The sequence below is a fragment of the Peromyscus californicus genome, unplaced genomic scaffold (genome assembly GCF_007827085.1).
Source record: "Peromyscus californicus insignis strain IS unplaced genomic scaffold, ASM782708v3 Scaffold_3__1_contigs__length_106647218, whole genome shotgun sequence".
NCBI classification, from domain to species: Eukaryota; Metazoa; Chordata; class Mammalia; order Rodentia; family Cricetidae; genus Peromyscus; species Peromyscus californicus.
Genome location: NW_026294551.1, coordinates 62000048 through 62020031, shown reverse-complemented (window position 1 = coordinate 62020031; position 19984 = coordinate 62000048). Strand labels below are relative to the sequence as shown.

The 19984-nt window shown below is 45.7% G+C and overlaps 1 protein-coding gene across 2 annotated transcripts in view; it reads right to left on the bottom strand.

The window, feature by feature from the left end:
- Usp22 (ubiquitin specific peptidase 22) overlaps nt 1–19984 on the bottom strand; it is a 27909-nt gene extending 7925 nt beyond the window's left edge. The window contains exons 1-8 of one of the 2 annotated variants that reach the window (XM_052757265.1): nt 19644–19984; nt 14704–14836; nt 12487–12600; nt 8181–8282; nt 7261–7430; nt 2391–2538; nt 1653–1758; nt 212–370 (exon numbers count right to left, since the gene is read on the bottom strand). In XM_052757265.1, the coding sequence (XP_052613225.1) occupies nt 212–370; nt 1653–1758; nt 2391–2538; nt 7261–7430; nt 8181–8282; nt 12487–12600; nt 14704–14836; nt 19644–19814 (1103 nt within the window). In that variant the 5' untranslated portion in view covers nt 19815–19984. The remainder of the gene's footprint in view (nt 1–211; nt 371–1652; nt 1759–2390; nt 2539–7260; nt 7431–8180; nt 8283–12486; nt 12601–14703; nt 14837–19643) is intronic. The other variant, XM_052757266.1, reaches the window with a different exon arrangement.

The window sequence follows — 19984 nt, the reverse complement described above, 5'->3', positions numbered from 1 at the left end:
GGAATGGGTGAAGGTACCAGGGAGCACCATGTCACCTTATAGCAGCAGGATAATCTTCAAAGATCTGCTAATTTTGTTTCTCTCTCTCTCTCTTGTTTTTTGGTGATTTTTTTCTTCTTGTTTTTTTTCTGTTAATTTTTAAAGATTGAATCATGTAGTAAAATGGAAGGAAGAAGTGGCATTCTGAACAATACCGCAAGATATGTCTCACCTTCGCAGGCAGTCTGTGAGAGTGGTGGTGCCTGAGGCGTGGCTCTCCCCGTTAACCACACTGCCCTCACTCCCTGGGCTCAAGGGCCAGAACGGGGTGGAAGAACCGGGCAGGTCTAAACTGATGTCCCAGAAGGGATCTATGGTGGTAGAGACCCCGCTGCAGGAAACGATGAAAACACATGAGAGCACATGAGGACTGGTGTGTACTGTGGCCTGAGGCAGCCCCTAGAGACAGGCCAAACATGCTGCCTGCTCTGCCCACTTGTCTACCAGACACCTCAGGACAGAACAGAACTATTCACAGTAATGACTTTATTTGGGGGATCTGGCAGAGTATAAAGTCCTGAGCTACAGGCAGAGCTCTGTGTGCTGGGATCCAGCTCACAACACTTAGGAAGTGCAGGAATACTGCTCAGAAACTAGGTGCCCTGCATGGGCAAAGACCCTGAGGTACCCCCATCTACAGTGTTCAGAGGCCAAACTTGGCAGCCCTACAAACAAGGACCACTGCATTTAACAAGGCTGACTCCTGCCAAGAGGCTTCCATTACAATATTAAAGAGGACACTCAGAATAGGAAATTGGGTTCAGATTTGAACTGGAATTCAAGGCTACCTCTTGCTAACAGAATGTAGTAGTTATAAAGCCAGGGAGAGAGGAATTCTACATTGCTCAAAGATAAGGCCTCAAAGGAGATCTGCTCCTGGAAAACCATAGGAGCACCCCTGGATTCCTGTACCCTGGTCCTGAACCCTGTTCAGAGTACAGGTGGGCACTGGGGGATGGTGACCAGGGTGTGCAAACCCAGGGGTGAGCCAGTGGAGCTAACATCAGGCACAGCGGGGGTGGGGAGGGGTGGGGGGGGGGGGTGGGGGGACTTCTCTGGCCACTGCCAAGGACCTTTTCTGCCTCTGAAGGTGAAAGCACTAAGCAATGACTATACCTGGGGAGAACTGTGGCTTTATGTCAGCAGATGGGAAAGGGGCCGACTCACATTAGAGCATGGGAGTCAATGATCTGCCATCTAAAAGGGCTATTTGCTTTGCTTCTTATAGTCCTAGAGACTATAAAAAAAGCAGAGACATATGTATGAAGCTGCCGAGGACACCCTGCTAATCACCAGCAGTCCCCAAGGGAAGAGCTCCCAGCCTTCAGATTCAGGTAATCTGTTGATTCCTTGTGTCTTTTCTATCAGAGTATTTTATCTCAATTGACCAGGGTATAGCTGTTTAAATAAAATTGTCCCTCACCTGAAGCTAGTGTAGGTGCTCCACTATGAACACCACAGAATTCAGGGAGCTGTCTCTAAGGTGGTGCTGAGCTTTAGGCTTGAAGTCCACACAAGACCTTCCCTTGCTGACTGGGAAATGCAAAGGATACGGCACAGCCATGGCAGATGAAAACACCCCTGGTGACTGTCCAGCTGATGGGAGCACTTACTGGCAGACTTGGCACGTGACATCAGACTGGAGCCCGCCCGTGAAGATCTGGTCGATGATGCAATTGCAGTGGTTGGGGTTGTTGGCTTTCTTCCCATTGTCATCACCTGAGGACAGAGAGTGAGATTACCATTAGTGACGTCACCAAGACAGCACAAAGCAGTCAGCAAGTCCACATCCACCCAGCAAAGGCAGGAAGACACCAGGAGTACCAACACTCTATGATGTCTGTGAAGGCATTTACTTCAACAAGAGATCTATCTGGCAGGGGTGAGGTGGAGTGTATCATCCTTTTCTTTCTTTCTGGAGCCAGGGTAAAACAGCTCTGGCTGGCCTTGAACTTTCAGAGATCTGCTTGCCTCTGCCACCTGGGTGTTGGGATTATAGATGTGTGCCAGCGCACTGGCCTGGGACCACTATTCTTGTACAGAGATTCACATCTGTAATCCCAGTACTCGAGAGGTTGAGACAAGAGGACCAGTGCCTTAGGCCAGTATGAGCTACACAGTGAGACCCTGCCTCCAAAAATATCCAAATATTAACAAAACAAACTGTGGAGAACTCCTTAGCAGCAAGCATGCGATTTTCCTTAGTGGAAACAGAACCTGACTATACCGTCTACAAGACAAGTCAAGTGTTCTCCTACAGTTGCCTGGGTAAGCACAAGCCTTGCTCTGTTCCATTTTTAAGGAAACTCCCCGCCTGCCCCAGCCCAGCAGGGAGATGGTGGCAGGCCCACCTTTGCAGTGCCGGTGGAGGACGTCCAGGGCTGCAATGAGGAATTCATGTGCGTCCTGCTGCTCATAACCCGCCAGGTGCCGGGCGTGCGTCCATACCAGGTGCAGCAGCTTGTACGGAATGTGTGGGGAGCGGTGCCCCGAGTAAAACTGTTTAGAGAGAAGGAAAAGGGACAACTAGGACACCTGTCAGTCTTCATCATACAAAAAATGCACAGCTGCAGACTGGGTGGGAGTTTGATCAAACTTCCCTGTTTTTCTTTTCACAAACTGTATTTTTTAAAAAAGATTTATGTCCTTTATGTATATGGGTGTTTTGTCTGCTTGTACATTTGCGCACCAAAAGAGGGCATCTGATCCCATCCGACTACAGTTACAGATGGTTGTGAGTCACCATATGGGTGCTGGGAATTGAACTCAGGACCTCTGGAAGAGCAGCCAGTATTCTTAACTGATGAACCATCCCTCCAGTCCTGTAAATTGTTATTTTTATTTGGAATTGCTGGATTTGAGTCTCACTTTCCTCCCCTTTTATTTCTGCTGATAAATGCACACACTAAAGAGCAAAACCAAGTGATCCATTCCATACAACGTTTGCCTCACAGAACACCTGCCATCCCTTTTACCAGAGTGCACCTCCCACGTTCATCATCAGACCAGGGCTTCTTCCATTTTGTCATTTGTCACGCCTTTGCCTGAGAAGCCACTTGGTGGAAATCCAAGTACACAATGACAATAAGCACATTTAAGGCCATTTCAGAAACTGGGAAATTCTGCTTTAATTCTAAGCCTTTTTATAACAACAAAAACGAAACTCAAGCCAGCAATTCAAATAGCAATTTTTAAAATCAAACATTAAACATCACAATCTAAAGCTATATGAAGATGTTTACATGCTGAGAAATGACGGTAGGAAAATACTCAATGTCTTTGTTTTCTGTAATAACCCATCATGTTTCTGTAAGAGCAGAAGACTTTGCATATACAGTAAAATCACACCACAGTCTTGTCACTGAGGTGTTTCAGGCAGCACTTACCAAGGCTGTGGTGAAGTCATACAACACAACCCTGGCAAATCTTGCCAGAAACACCTCAGATTGGTACTTGGACTTCAAGTTTTGGTTGTTGTGCTTTCAGATTGTGTGTGTGTGTGTGTGTGTGTGTGTGTGTGTGTGTGTGTGTGTGTGTGACCTCCTATAGTGATATTGTGTTCCCCAAAATATTGTGCACTCTAATAAACTTATCTGGGATCAGAGAACAGAACAGTCACAATATTAAACATAGAGGTTAGACAGTGGCACACACGCCTTTAATCCTAGCATTCCAGAGGCAGAGATCCACCTGGATCTCTGTGAGTTCAAGGCCACACTGGAAACAGCCAAGCATGGTGACTCACGCCTTTAATCCCAGGAAGTAATGGCAGGAGGCAGAAAGGTATTTAAGGTGTGAGGACAAGGAACTATAGGCTGGTTAAGCTTTTAGGCATTTGAGCAGCAGTTCAGCTGAGATTCATTCTGGATGAGGACTGAGAGGCTTCCAGTCTAAGGAAACAGGATCAGCTGAGGAATTGGCGAGTTGAGGAGGCTGTGGCTTATTCTGCTTCTCTGATCTTCCAGCATTCACCCCAGTACCTGGCTCCAGGTTTGTTCTTATTAATAAGACTATTTAAGATTTGTACTACAACCTCCAGTTTCTGTCAAGACCCATAAAGCTTTGTATTAAACTAATTTAGAGTAGCAAACCATCTGCTTTCATGTATTAGCTATAAAACAACAGTATGTAGTAGAAACCTAACAAAAAGCTGACATCGATCTTCTACCCATGTCTCTATATTTGTGTGTGGTGGGTCAAGCCATACAACAGCCTCAGCCTGCTCCTGGAGCCAAGCTGAGCAAAAGGTTTGGAACCAGAAGTATCTAGGATTTTAGAATATTTGCAAATGAGGCATCTTGTGGATGGAACCCAAAGCTAAACACAAAACTCAACATACAGTATGAAGGTAATTTATGAAGTGTGTGTACTAAATCATCATCCTAGGGCAGGTATGGAATTCATCACATTAGTAACCAAAAAGTCTTAGAATTTGGAACATTTTGGGTTTTGCTTATCAGATGAGTGCAACTGCTACTAGCAATGAACAGTCAGAAATTAGAACTGAGAAACAGATTTACTAGCACCGAAGCTATAAAGTACTTAGAGCAGTAGACTGTTTAAGACTACACACTAAAAACCAAGAACAGCAATGAAAATTAACAACTTAACCAAGAAAGGTGCTAGAGAGAAACACTTGACACAAAACCCTGTATATACTAACACACTTACATTCTGTAACAGTAAAAACAGGAAACTACCCCAAAGTGTTTGGACCAGGCAGCCTCCAACTGCACTGTGTCCACTAAACAGAGAATACTTTGTTAAGAATCAGCGCTGATGCAAATAGCATCACACCACACCTTGATGTATCATACCAAGAAGACAGACAAACCTAGCAAGGATGGTGGAATACTACACATACACAACACTTGGGACACCTGCCAAACATCCATCCATCTCATGTACACAGGAATAGGAATTCAGGGGGCAGAAACCTGTGTCACCAGGAGCAGGGGCTTGGCTTCAGAAAGGTATGAGGGTGGAGGTATTAAGCATTTGTCAACTCATAGATCTATATACTAAGAAGTTTTACTGCATATACCTTACTAAGCCTGAGTTTAATAATAATCCAAGAGAGATGCATTAGTCACAAAGTAATAGCTAGTTAAAACCAGTGAACCCCAGCACTCACTTCTCAGCATGTTTTCTTTTCCCTTGTAACCTCTGGCAATTTTACCTGTCTGTCACTACCATAAGTAAATCTGTTGCAACTCTGTGGGTTTGGTCCCAGGTTTTGAGGCCAAAATGTGAGTTTTGCAACTCTGGGGAAAGGTATCCTGACTACTTGGGGAGTAAGGCAACACCTTGAGCTGTTTAGGACAGCTCTGATGGTTGGAGCTGCAAAGAGATAGCTCAACCCTGGAGGGTGAGGTATCCCAGACACCTGGAGCTGCTCAGGGCAGCTCTGACAGCTGGAGCTGCAAAGAGGCAGCTCAGCCCTGGAAGGGAAATTTTTCTGACTGCTCGGGGAAAGTCAGGTCTGGAGCTGCCAGAACAGTTCTGCAGGAAAGGGTATCCTGACTGTTTGGGAGAGTCAGGCTATACCTGGTGTGATGGGGATGGTCTTCCCGCAGGATTTAGCAACCCTGCTCCTCTCCTGGAGAGCTGCTACAGCTGAGCTTTGCTCAGCCCCCACTTAAGGGGACTTCCTAGCAGAGCTCTGCTTCTCTGGCCTAAGAAATTGCAGAAATGTAGCAATCTCCTCTGGCTCCAGAGAAGTGTTACTTTTTCAGCTTTTTGAGCTCTTTCAGTTCTCTCTTGCTTTGTCCTCTGAGGGACATCTTAGCAAGGATCTTCTCTATGCAAGTGAATGAAGATCTTCACACCAAAAACTCTTTTGATGAAGAGATTTATTTGAGGAGGAGGAGGAGTCCGGGAGAATAGCTGCCTCTACCAGGGTGGAGAGAACAGCCCCCCACAAATGACCAGTTCACAACTGACCAGGCAGGGTGGTTTATACAGGATGTCTTGGAGGTGGAGTCAACCAGTGATTGGTTAGTTTCACAAGTCAGTTGGCCAGGGGCAGAGATGGCTCTGATCTGACTGAGCCAAACTGTGTTTCTTTCATTGGCCTTATCTGAGCTATCTTTCCCTAGTTCTGGGCTCCAGGGTCAGGGTGGGTTTTTTTAGCCAGCCCCTTTTCTCTACAACTACGTATCCTCAGTCACCAGTAGTTGCAGGCGTTAGTAACAGGCTGGACTAGGACAAGAATTGGAAAACTTGTTCTAGAAAGGCCAGCTGAATCATTTCAGTTACAAAGCCACTGTTTAACTGCTCAATCCTGCCCAAGGCAGCCCTGAGCAAAGATGCCTAGATGCACACTGATAGAAGATCACTGAAAGAAACGAGGCCAGCCTGCCAGCTTCTGTGCAGGGCAGGTCACCCCATTTCTAGGATGGGAAAAGAAGTTATTTCAGCTCTGATTCCTGGTCTAAGGCCACTAAGACAGTAAGTAGTTGCTGAGACCATGCCTGAGCATACCCCAACCCTGAGCCATGGGACACTGCTTTGCTTAGGGGTACATATGGATAGGCACAACCCAAGTGCAGCTATCATGAGATCAAGGACAGCCTTAGCAAGCACCGACTCTCTGTGCTCCAGTCTGCAGAGCAGAGGCCTTTGACAAAGCACACCTGGGAAGGGTTATTCACTTCCACTGAGGAGGAAGCAGGAAAAGGGGCTGATGCAAATCTGCAGAATTTCCTGAATGCAAGGGGCAGACAACAGTATTTTTAAAAAAATCTTATGATTTATTGATTTTATTTTATATGTATTGGCATTTTACCTGCACGTATATCTGTGTGAGAGTGTCAAATTCCCCTGGAACTAGAGTTACAGATAGTTGTGAGCTGCCACGTGCGTGGGTTCTGGAAACTGAACTGGGGTCCTCTAGAAGAGCAGCCAGTGCTCTTAATCTCTGAGCCAACTCTCCAGCCCCCAGACAACAAAATTTACACATGAAACTGCCAGGATTCCTAGAGATAGATGAATGCCATCCATACGCTGACTCTGCCCACTTTGTGGGATCCTCTCCTTGGTGAACAATGTGCCTCCAAAAACCAACCAACAACCCATCTCTAGCAATCTCTTTGTAAAAGCCATGTCTTCCAAAGTACAGTCACATAGTGAAATATAATTAGGCAAGGTTATCATCAACTGTTTCATTTCTCTTTAAAAAGAGGGAAAAGAAAGCGGTTGTATAGCTGTTCCTGCACTCACCTCCTGGAAGAGAGAGGACATCTCACAGACCAGGCAGGAGCTGGGGCTCTGCATCTCACAGCGGTGCCTGTCTGACAGGAAGAAATCTCTCAGAAGCGGTGTGTGGGTCAGCGCCTGCACGATGCAATTCATGAAGCAAGTGTTTCCCAGGTTGATCAGTCCACGCAGACCTGAATGGGGAGCCATCGAGAGCAGGGTCACCTGTGCACTGGGCTCAGACTCAGGACACCAAATCCCAGCCGAAGCTTCCTTTACATCTCGATGACCAGTCACTTTCTTCAACTCATTCAAGCAGCATGAGAAGAGTAGGAAAGTGTAGTGTTCTCTAATTTCTGTGTGGACTGCAGGACGCTCATCACCACTGCCCCCTCCACTTTGTCCTCTATGTTCTCACAGTAATGTCCAAATGTATTCACTATGAAAACAGGCAGGTCAGAATGGAGCCTAATGAGGCAAAACACTCTTCAAACAAGCTCTAAACTATACTTCTTCCTTTTTAGAAGAGGTGGTCATCAGCTGGGGTGGTGGTGGCCTATGCTTTTAACCCCACCACTCAGGAGGCAGAGGCAGGGAGATCTCTTTGAGTTTGAGACCAGCCTGGTCTACAGAGTGAGTTCCAGGTCAGCCAGGACTACACAGAGAAACCCTGTCTCGAAAACCCAAAAATGATTTGGTGAATATCCTTACTCACTAGCATATCATCTCTCCATGAAGAGCAACTCTGACCAGAACACGCTCGAGTCCGTTCAAACGTGCAGAAGCCAAGGAACTGGGAAGGATCATCTCCACTCATCCCTCTACAACCCACATCTACAGCAGCCCCAATCCAGGAAGGCCATTCGGTCAAGGCCCAGCCAGAACCCTGCACTAAGAAATGCAAGGCTTTCTATCCATCTGACACTGCATACCCCCTCACCTACCTATGGTACAGTTGGAGGTGATCTTCCGCCTCTTTGGGTTGTGCTTCAGCAGTTCCAGCTCCCGCTTGGTTGGTTCCCAAGTTGAAAACTTTTCTCCAACACCTGAGGAAATGGAAAACAGTCTCAGGCACTGTTACCTAAGTTCTCTTGGAAATAAAAGCTGTGACGACTTGACACCCATTGGACTGCATTGCAGAGAGGCACTCTTCTTCTAAGGCCCTACTGTGCTGTGAGAGGTGCAAGATCACTTCAGGAGCTTCCCTCAGTGAGTATCTATGAACACACTATGGTTATTGATTCAAGGAAGGTAACCCATCAAACTGCCAGACACTAATGTTTCTCAAATGCCTTAGATCCTGGGGTACAGAGATGGTAGCATCAGCTCCAATGGGGGCAACCTGGTAAGTCATGAAGGATCTTCCTGAAAATGTGACTGACAGAGAAAAGTACTTTGAGTCTGGGATGCAGCTTGGTGGTAGAGCATTTGCCTACCATACGTGTGGTCCATGTTTGACCCCTAGAACTGCCGAAGAAATAGAAAAGGCATTTTATTTGTATTGCTAGTGTGTCGTCTGAGTTATGGTCTCACTGTGTTGCCCTGGCTGGCCTGGAACTTGCCATTTAGACTGGGCTGGCTTCAAACTCAGAGATCAGCCTGCCCATCTCCCAAGTGCTAGGACTGTGAAATCATGCACTACAGCCTGCTGAAAATGCACTTGTGATCTGCTTACTGATACTGCAGAGGACCGGAACCCATGACAATGATATCCAAAAGATAATGCAGAGCACACTTCATTCTTACACACCCGACTCAGAGGGACTTGTCCTACACTATTTAAAATTTCTAATTCAAGAAACTTTAATAATACATCACTTGGAATCAGAATGAACATGAACTGGTATATGAACATCAACTAATAGTTCAAGTGTCCTGTACAAAGAAATAATATATTCTCATACAATGGTGATATGTATTGTTTTGAGGGGACAGAAACAACCTGCTAAACACAAAACTCTGACTCCTAAGAGCACCTGTTTCTGCCTTCATTCCTGTGCTGCTCAGTTTTCTGTCAACCTGACACAGCTAGGATCATCTGGGAGAAGAGGGCCTCAGCTAAAGAACTGTTTCCATCAAACTGGCCTGTGGGGAGTGTCACCCTTGGGCAGGTGTTCTGGGGTGTGTAAGAAAGATAGCTGAGTGAGATGGGAAGCAAGGACAGCTTTCCTCCATGGCCTCTGCTTTAGTTTCTACCCTGACTTCCCTCAGTGATGGACTGTGACCCGAAAGGATAAGATGGTTTTGGTTAGTGTTTTATTCACAGCAATAGAAAGCAAACTAAGACACGGCAGAGTTTAAAAACACAAAAAACAACAACAACAACAAAAAAAAAAACCCAGCCAAGTCAGGGTTGTGCTCTACTCCCCCTGCACACAGCAATGGTGTTGACTCATGAGAGATACGTGCTCACTGGTCAGGTGGGACACAGACCCAGCACTGTTAATGCAAACCATTGTGAGCCTCTCTGGGAACTGGGGGGGAAAATCAGGTGTGTTGATAGTCTTATGTCAACTTGACACACAAACTAGAGTTATTCGAAAGGAGGGAACCTCTATACAGAAAATGGTTCTTTAAGATTCAGCTGTGAGGCATTTTGGGCTGGTGGTCCTGGGTTCTGTAAGAAAGGAGGCTGAGCAAGCCATATGGAACAAGCTAGTAAGCAGTACCCTTCCATAGCCTCTGCATCAGCTCCTATCTCCAGGTTCCTGCTCTGTTTGAGTTCCTGTGCTGACCTCCTTTGAAGATGAACAGCAATATCAAAGTGTAAGCCAAATAAAGCCTTTCCTCCTCAACTTGCTTTTTGGTCATAGTGTTTCGTCACAGAAATCAAAACCCTAACTAAGACATCAGGTAAACCCAGAAGTAATAAAGAACAATGCTGTATCTGTGACTAAGTGTGTGACAGAAACATTAAACTATGGTGCCACTAGAGCCACAAAGCACCTGCCAGGAGTGCGGGAGTCTAAGCCACCTGGGGAAGCTAGCCACTCCATTCTCCACCCACAATCAGAAAATGGTTCCTCTCCTACAAGGAACTGGTATGTTACTTTTGAAATTACTTCAGAGAGCACATTTTCCCGAATACTGCAGGGCTGAGATTAAATCATTGGTCAGGGATGTCTGCAGGCACAGTATGGATGAGCTGGGTGGAGACACTGATTTGGTTAAGGGCTGGGCTAAGCCAGATCCTCAAATGTGCCCTCAGATTGAGTTTTGCCTTACCCAGGCAGCGCCCCTTAGGAGTCACAACCACAGGGGCACTGGGGTACCTGGCCAGACTGATGCCACTGGGAATGAAGGAATGAGCTGCTGGAGGGGCCTATCTGCACAAATGCAGCACTGGCTGGATGGCTCTCCATTGCTTCTGTGTCTCACCGTCTTATCAAGTTCTACTCTCACCATATCTCAAAGAGGTGCAGGCTCGCTGTGACTGGCCTCCCGTGTTAAGGACACTATAGAGATAAAATTTAAAATGCTTCTAAATCATATGTATTGTAAGTCATTTCTCTGGCTGGGGAGATGGCTTAGTGGCTAAAGTGCTTGCTATGTAAGCACGACAACCCAAATTAGGACCCCAGGACCCATGTAAAACCCAGGCACAACAGCAAGTGCCCCTAACTCCAGTGCTGTGGGGCAGAGTCAGTCCAATCCGAGGGGCTTACTGATAAGATGATCTCTTTGAAATGTTGAGTTCCAGTTCAGCAAGAGACCCTGTCTCTAAATAAAGGATGGAGATCAACAGAATACCTGCTGCTGACATGAGGGCATGCACACTATTGCACACTGACATGTACATAAACAAAATGCAAAACTCCTTTCCTTATATTTCATCACTATGTGTTTCTTTTCCAGGATTACTGTGTATACAGTTGTTAACTATGAGATTTTGTTAAGGCTGCAGTGCATATAAAAATCAGGGAGGTGGTGACGCACACCTTTAATCCCAGCACTTGGGAGGCAGAGGCAGGTGGATCTCTCTCTGAGTTGAAACCAGCCTAGAAAAGCAAGTTCCAGGACAGCTAAGGCTACACAGAGAAACCCAGTCTCAGATCTTTGTGTAACACTTATTATAATCTAAGACTTCTTTTTTATGATGGGTTAATAGAAGATGCCAACCTCTGCAAACAGAAACATTCAAGAACTGGGCAGCTTCCATATAGGTAACAACCTGAAGGACTATCTTACTATACTAAACTTTACCAAGAAGAGACATAATAATTTGCATTTAAGGAGTAATTGTTACCATATGCTTTTGTTGAGTGCCTAAAGTTTCAAAACGGCCTTTTACTAGATAAAATGTAAATTTAGGAAATAAAAGTTACAAGAGTGACACTGTGTTGTGAGGGGGTACTTCTGCATGGTTTCTGAGCTTTGCTTACCTGGAATACACATTTTGTGAATGCTGAGACAGGCTGGTTTTGCTCTATGTATGAAAATCTTAAGAACAAAATTTCTAATGGTATTGTCTCCATGATGCATCTAACTCCACTGTCAAGAGTAGCTCGTATTATTTAGGCACAGGCATTGTGGTGGCTTGAAAGAAAAAGGTCCCCAAAGGGAGTGGCACTATTGGCACTTCCTGTTGCCTGTGCAAAATGCAGAACTCTCTCTCAGTTACCTCTCCTAAGTATCACATCTGCCTGTACAACGCCATGTCCTGCCATGATGATAATGGACTGAACCTCTGAACTGTAAGCCACCACCTCAACTAAATGTTGTCCTTTATAAGAGCTGCCGAGGTCATGGTGTCTCTTCACAGCAATAGAAACCCTAACTAAGACAGGCACATTTCAACAGTTTTTGTTTCTTTCTTTTTTGTAACACTGAGGTTCAAGCCCAAGGCCTTGTATATGCTAGGCAATGGCTCCTCCACAGAGCCAGACACTTGGCCCAATATTTAAGGAATTTCCACACTAGTCCAGCAAGAGGCAATACAACATCCCAATCTGACAGGGTTGAGAATGGGTTAAAAAAAAGGGAGGGATTGTAATGTCTAACAGACCCTCTGTGGAGAGGATGGACACAGCCTGGGGTATTTTGGTGGAAGAGCCCTCCATCCTCTCCTAAGGACCAATAACCCACGTCAGCTAAACCTACATGGTTCCAGCATTAGTTTTATCACTTCTGTGAGCTGTGTGACTGCCACAGGAAAAGTAGGACTTGTTTTCTCTCTCCTCCCCAGGCCAAGCCAGCTTCCTTGACCATTTTTTGGTCCCCTAACCTTCTCTCAAAGCACTGTGAACACACCTTGCAACTTCCAAGCCTTGCGCTGCTCCTCTTTGGCAATGATTTCTATGTCCTTGTCATAGATGTAGTCCTGACACAAGAAGCAATATATACCGCCATACATCAGGTCAATAGCTGCAGGCAGAAAGGAGGGAAGAGAACAAAATTAAATCTAGCATGGCAAGATAGTGCTTCAGGCAGGTGAACACAAGCCAAGTGCTCTAGACACCCCTGTGAGCTGCAGGAGTGCCAATTGTGAAGGTTTATCCAGGGTGGGTGAAGTGTGTCTGCTGTCTCCAGAAGTTTCCCCAAGGGCTGAGCAAGAATGGGAGGTACACATCTGAGGCTGGCAGTACTGATTCAAGGATCAGGATGCTCTGCTTCAGCTGTGCAAGCACAGAACTCAAAACTAGGGCAAAAGTTCACAGAGTATTTATTTTAGATCCACAGGGCTCTCAAGGACCTGACTGGGGAACAAGACTTTGTCACATCTGGAATGGCTGGCAATCTTGTAAGAGAGATTAATATGACTATGTGTCGTTCTTTCTCCAGAGACAGGTGAAACAGGTTTCACTCAAAAAGACCTTGATTTCACAGCACAGAAACTGAACCTATAAAGTTATCTGTCCCAACTGCTACTTCAAAATTAGGGGTTGAGGTTGCTGGGTGACAGGGAAAATTCCAGGAGTCACTTTCTGAGGTGCTGCCAGACTCTGAAGCAAGTCTATCACTGGAACAATTGCTTTCTGATCACAATGAATAACGCTACTACAATAGCAGGGGAAGAAAAAACAAACAGCCTAGAGAACACACAGATGGGACAGAAACCACCCCAGCGTGTCAAGGGAAAAATCTTAGGAAAATAGAAACTATTTCAAGAGAAATGAAAATAAAAACCTGTCGGGCATGGTGGTGCACACCTTTAGTCCCAGCATTCAGGAGGCAGAGGCAGGTGGATCTCTGAGTTTGAGGCCAGCCTGGTCTACAAAGCAAGTTCCAAGACAGCCAGGCTGGTATACAGAGAAACCCTGTCTCAAGAAGAAAAAAAAAAGGAAAGAAATTAGGTGGGGGTGACGCACGTCTTTAATCCCAGCACTTGGGAGGCAGAGCCAGGCGGATCTCTGTGAGTTCGAGGCCAGCCTGGTCTACAGAGTGAGATCCAGGACAGGCACCAAAACAACACAGAGAAACCCTGTCTCAAAAAAACCAAAAAGAAAGAAAGAAAGAGAGAGAGAGAGAAAAAGAGAGAAAGAAAGAGAGAGAAGGAAAGAGAAAGAGAGAGAGAGAAAGAAAGAGAGAGAGAAGGAAAGAGAAAGAGAGAGAGAGAAAGAAAGAAAAAGAGAAAGAGAGAAAAAGAAAGAGAGAGAGAAAGAAAGAGAGAAAGAGAAAAAGAAAGAAAGAAAGAAAGAAAGAAAGAAAGAAAGAAAGAAAGAAAGAAAGAAAGAAAGACCTATCACACTAAAACTTAGGGACTTGGGGAGCGGGGTGGACACAGTGCTAAGATGGAAATTGGTGGCTGTATGTGCTTACATTAACCAAGGCCAAGCCAAGCGTGATGATACATGCCTAGAATCCTAGCATGCTGAAGGCTGACAAAGGAGGAGCCTATGTCTGAGGCTATCCTGGGCTATGTAACAAGACTGTTGAAAAGAACAAAGCAATTGCTGGACATGGCGGACATAACCTATAACGCCAGCACTGAGGAGGTGGAAGCAGGAGAATCACAAGTTCAATTCAAGGTCATCTTTGGTTACATGACAATTTCACAGCCTGAGACTGCCAACAACAACACACACACAAACAGAAGCACATACACAACCATTTCACACACACGTACAACTACTTCATATACTTGATGTCATACGATGCTCAGCTAGCCTTTCATGAACCTGCCTTAATGAAAACCCATTGCTAAAATATGACACCAGTTTAAAAGGCTTCAAGCAAATGGCACCACCCACTTGAGAGTTCAGTTTCACAAGGACCATTTTTTGTTTGTTTTTCCAAGACAGGGTTTCTCTGTGTATTTTTGGTGCTTGTTCTGGAACTCACTCTGTAGACTAGGCTGGCCTCGAACTCAGAGATCCGCCTGTCTCTGCCTCCAGAGTGCTGGGATTAAAGGCGTGCGCCACCACCGCCTGCTCACAAGGACCTTTTATCATACTGGGCTCTGGGGGAAGATAACATGCTAACTGAGTCAACGCCTGCTCCTGTCCCTGCTGCAGGAGGGCGCCTTACCCAGGTTGTGCCGCTTTGACTTTGCATGGTCATGGATGTGTTTCTTTGTGAAACAGCCGAAGAAGACGCAGTAGAGGCAAGAGTGCAGCCGGTTCAGGTGGATGCCGCAGACATGGCAGACACAGGACTTTGCCTGAAATTTAGATAAGGAGTTGTGAGCAGTGTGGACACAACAGGAGTTCCCATGGAGTCCAAGTCAAGGGTCACAATCGGGACACTAGCGGGAGGAAGTACAGGAGCTTTCTTCTTGCCTTACCATTTTAACACATCACTCCACTCTTCCTGTTTTCCCCAAAGTGCTTAGTTTAGCTCAAAAGCAAATCAATAAGAGAACAGCTATGGTGATGCCATCATTTTCTCACACCCAGCACTGTGCCTCGAGCACTCCGGCCAGCAGCTCATACCCAGCCATCTTTAATCCAGGTACCATTTTGAGGCCTGGGAATCAAAGTTCTAAAAAGATATGTAATGAGTTTAAAAGAAAAACAAAACCAACCCCCCCCCCAAATAAAACAACCCAAGAACTACAGAAAAGAAGCATGAATCAAAACAATACACAGGAACAAAAGAGAAAAATCCACTGCTAAAAATAAGGCCACAGAAACCCAGCAATGCAACCATAGCAAATATGAATGCAGTGGTAGACAATTCTACATACTCACATTACCCAAGAACATGCCGGTTTGTAGCACTAGGGGTGAGATATGGAAAGAGGAAGGGCCAGAGTTATGAATGCTCACTGGGCAACCAGGGCACAATCTGACATAGATATCAACAGTAAGAATGAATTACTGCCAGGTGGTGGTGGCACACACCTTTAATCCCAGCACCTGGGAGGCAGAGCCAGGCGGATCTCTGTGTGTTCAAGGCCAGCTTGGTCTACAGAGCAAGTTCCAGGACAGGCTCCAAAACTACACAGAGAAACCTTGTCTCAAAAAAACAAAAACAAACAAACAAAACTTAAACCTGATAAAAACAAAAGGCACCCAAGGCCGGGCAGTGGTGGCGCATGCCTTTAATCCCAGCACTCGGGTAGCAGAGGCAGGCAAATCTTTGTGAGTTCAAGGCCAGCTTGGTCTACAGAGCAAGATCCAGGAAAGGCACAAAGCTACAGAGAAACCCTGTCTCGAAAAACCAAAAAAAAAAAAAAAAAAAAAAAAAAAAGGCACCCAAGTCCATACTATAATTACTGCTATACAAGCACACATACTAGCTCTCCCAAAGTCTTCTTCCTAGGAGAATTCCATGTAACAACTGCAGTGGGAAAGATAAAACAAAGCCCTTTTCTATAACCATCACATAACAACTGACTTAAACAGAATCATTTGTGGATACTATAATCACCAGGTAAAATAACAGTACTCAAAAACTGCAAAACTAGACCAAATATCTACCAAGTTAATGAACAGATAGATACACAGTGCCACTACCCTGTACCAAAGACATGCTGATATGGGCACAAGCATGATCACAGGTTATGAAACACACAGTACAAGTCAACCATGCAGACTTCGGCTAGGGAGGCCAGGGAGCAGAAGCAATGTGCCAAAGTCTGGTGGAGGTGGCAGACTGCATAGTACTGAACACTCCACTTCATGCTCCAGTGTTTCTTCAACGATGGAAACTGGCATACTCTGGGTGGCATGGCTATACAGAATTGTTCAACTGCTCTCTATCTGCTGTACTTGGACTACTGGGTTTCTGTTTTTTTGCTGCTAAACCTGTGCTTAGGTTTGGATCCAGAGTGCACAGCAGGTCTACCTGTTGAACATGTGGTCCCAGTCACTTCTCACTGTAACTGAAGGCAATGCAAGCCAGTATTTAAGTATGGACTGTGTATGAGATGAGATGGCCATATTCACTCGTTATTCCTGGACAGTGTTCATTATTATGATCATAGGACTATGTCCTCATTCTATGGAGGTCGATGGCAATAATAACACAGATGTCATCAACTGATTCTCAGACAATTTGAGGAAAAGAATGGCAAAAATGGAGCTAGAGATGGCTCAACAGTTAAAAGCATTGGCTGCTCTTGCAGAGGACCCAAGTTCAATTCCCAATACCGATATGGCAACTCACAACTTTCTGTAACTCCATTTCTAGAGGACCTGACGCTCTCTTCTGGCCTCTGCAGAGAACCACAATAGTACACAACATACATCAGGCAAAAACACTCACACACATAAAATAAAATAAAGAATGGCAAAAATGAACCAATGAGCCTACATAAATATATGACAATCTTTTATGACATGTTATTGTAGATTTCTTGTTTTTATAAAAGGAAAGTATTAAAGTAAATATATAAGCTGTACAGTTCCTAGATTTATATGAGACACAACAGAATGTTCACAGTAGTGTGATTTCTAACACCCCAACACAGGAAGTAAAAATGTTCATTATGAGTATAAATAAATGCTGGGACAGTTGATCAGCGGAGTATTATGCAGCAAAAAAAATGAAGATTGTAATCTGTATTGTGAATGAATCTCAACATACACAACACCAAGAGAAAGGAGCTACACAAATAAGCACACACCACATTGCTCTCATCACATGAAGTACAGAGGCAAGCAAACCAAACGCCATGAAAACCTTATTAGATGCTCATGAAGATGAGGGTAACAATTTGGAGAAAGAGATGGGTATTCTCCTCTGTGGTGCTGTCCTGTTTTTAAAATGCATTATACTTACTTGGGTGAGAGTATACAAATGTCACAGAGGATGTGCAGAGGTCAGAGAACCATCTGTGGAAGCTGACTCTCTCTTACCATGTGGGTCCTGGGACCAAGTTTAGGCCATCAGGTTCAGTGGCAAGCACCTCTACACACTGATCCGTCCTGCTGGCCCCACAGTAGTCTTTTATGTCTACTCTATTAAATCATCAAATGTACACATCCTCTACAGATGGTTTGAAAAGCAGAATGCAAAATATACAACACAAAAAGGACCTACATAGTTCAATTAATAGGTGAAATGCTGCAATAATGTAAAGAATCATCATATCTGAGTGGAAGAGCATGGGGGAGTGTCAGAAAAGAGTAAACAGAGCTAAAAAAACTGTGGAATAAACCTGTGTCTTCTAAGGGGTATAATTCCAACACATGAAATCAGCGGAGTCTCCGTGCTAGCCTTAGAGCAAGAGAAAGTCCTCATGGAAGGCCTGCCTCTCTCCACATGGCAACTCTGCTGTACACGGATGTGTGCACAGTGAGACTAAGGCAGAACTGCAGGTTTGCCACCTGCAAGAAAGGCTGTAGAAGATTACACCCCCACTAGCAGTGTATATAAGGGCTCCCCCTTCCTCCATAAGGTATTTGCTCACAGTTTTCTTGGGAGTAACCATTTTGCCTGGGGTGGGATGAAATTTCCATGCAGTTTTAACTAGCAGCTCTAATGGCTGAAGAGCAATACTTTTCCAGATATTTGTATTCTTTTTTCTGCACCATTACGCATGGCCAAACTTGTTTGTTTTTTTTTGTTTTCCGTGACAGGGTTTCTCTGTGTAGCTTTGGTGCCTGTCCTGGATCTCGCTCTGTAGACCAGGCTGGCCTTGAACTCAGAGATCCACCTGCCTCTGCCTCCCAAGAGCTGGGATTAAAGGCGTTCACCACCACTGCCCGGCCTGGTCTAACTTTTTTTTTTTTAAAGAATAACTGGCTTGTGAAATGAAAACATTCTGAGCTGGAGGGAACTTCGGAGGAGTGGAGTTCTGCACACAAGTTCATGCACCTTCAAGAGCACGATTACCTGCCTCCATTTCCTACTTCACGGTAGCCCAACAAAACATGATTTGTGAGTGTTGCACTGGTATCTGAATTCTGGGTTGTGAAGAGCATTTAATAATTTCTAGCACAGTGGAAATTTAAATATTGAGCTGAGCAGTCCTAATTTAAAAGGAAATTTTTCATTTCCTTATGTGATGCTATACAGAACTAGAGTCAGGGGAGATGGAGGGGAGCAAAAAATAGAAAGAGAAAGGGGAAAAGGGGGAACCCCCATTTACTCCCATGTAAAAACAGTTTTACAACACATCTCAATCCAGGAAGCAATAGAATGGCGCAGTGACAAAATTATGACCCATGGAACACTGGTGTCAATCTGGCATTTTTGTGCCAGAGATGATGGTTCACCTCTGTAATCCCAGTCCTCACAAAACTGAGACAGGAGAATGGGGTGTTTAAGGACAGCCTAAGCTACACAGAAAAACTCCCGTCTCAAAATACAAAATAACCCAAGTCTTAGTATTTCTGTTTATGGGCATATGCTTCTATTACCCCAAATCTCTGATCCTAACAGGCTGTTACAGAACAGAGAATTTAATACTTGACATGACATGCAACCCAGCAGATCTGTCAGTTTTCCCGTTAAAAAATGCTAATCAAGAAGGAAACAAAATTCCCCATTCCAGTTTTCACCTTCAAAAGTAAACTGTAATAATGAAGTTTAAGATTAAAGGTGAACGTTTTCCGATTTCCACATCACTAATAATATAACCATAGTTGCTGGGATTTGCAGGACCAGTAAACAACACAGCAGCCACTACTACCTCGACGGCTGCGAATGTCAATCACCTCCTCCAACCTAAAAATCTCGCTTCCGGCCAGCCTCATCTGACTGCTGCGGGTCTCAGCTCCGGCCGCTATCCACAGAGCACCTTGCAGACCCCGACCCCGCACCGCGACCTCACAGACAAGAACTACTCGGCCACGAACGCCTAGGCTGACAGCCAAGGCGGAGTCTTCCTCTTCAGATTCATTTTTTCGCTCGACCCCTCCCCGCATCGCGAGGCTTCTCCTCGCTCCCTCCCCTTGTTCCCTCCCTACACCGCGAATGCTTCCCCTCACCCCCACCCCGCACCGACAAGCTTCTCTCCCACTCCCCCCCCCCCACTCCCCGCGTCCCAGGCAGGAGAGCGGCGCAGGCCTCGGGCTCACCTTGCGCTTGCGGGCCTCGGCCGTTCCGCTCCACACGAAGCACTGGTAGATGGCCCGCAGGTTTTGCTTCCAGTTGTCCACCTTGAAGCTGCCCAGGTGCGAGCAGCCCGGCGGCGCCACAGCCACCTCAGCATCCATGGCCTCGACCTCAGGCTCGGGCCGAGCAACCATGGCTGGCAAGGCCCGGGCGCGCGGGGCGGGCGGCGACGGGGGCGAGGACGACGCCAGCGCGGCGAGAACAAAGCGGGCGGACAAAGACTGCGCTGAGACCCGAGGAAGGCGACCGCAGCACGGACCGCTCGCGCAGCACCCTCCAGCTTCGAGGAGGGCGGGGCGGGGCG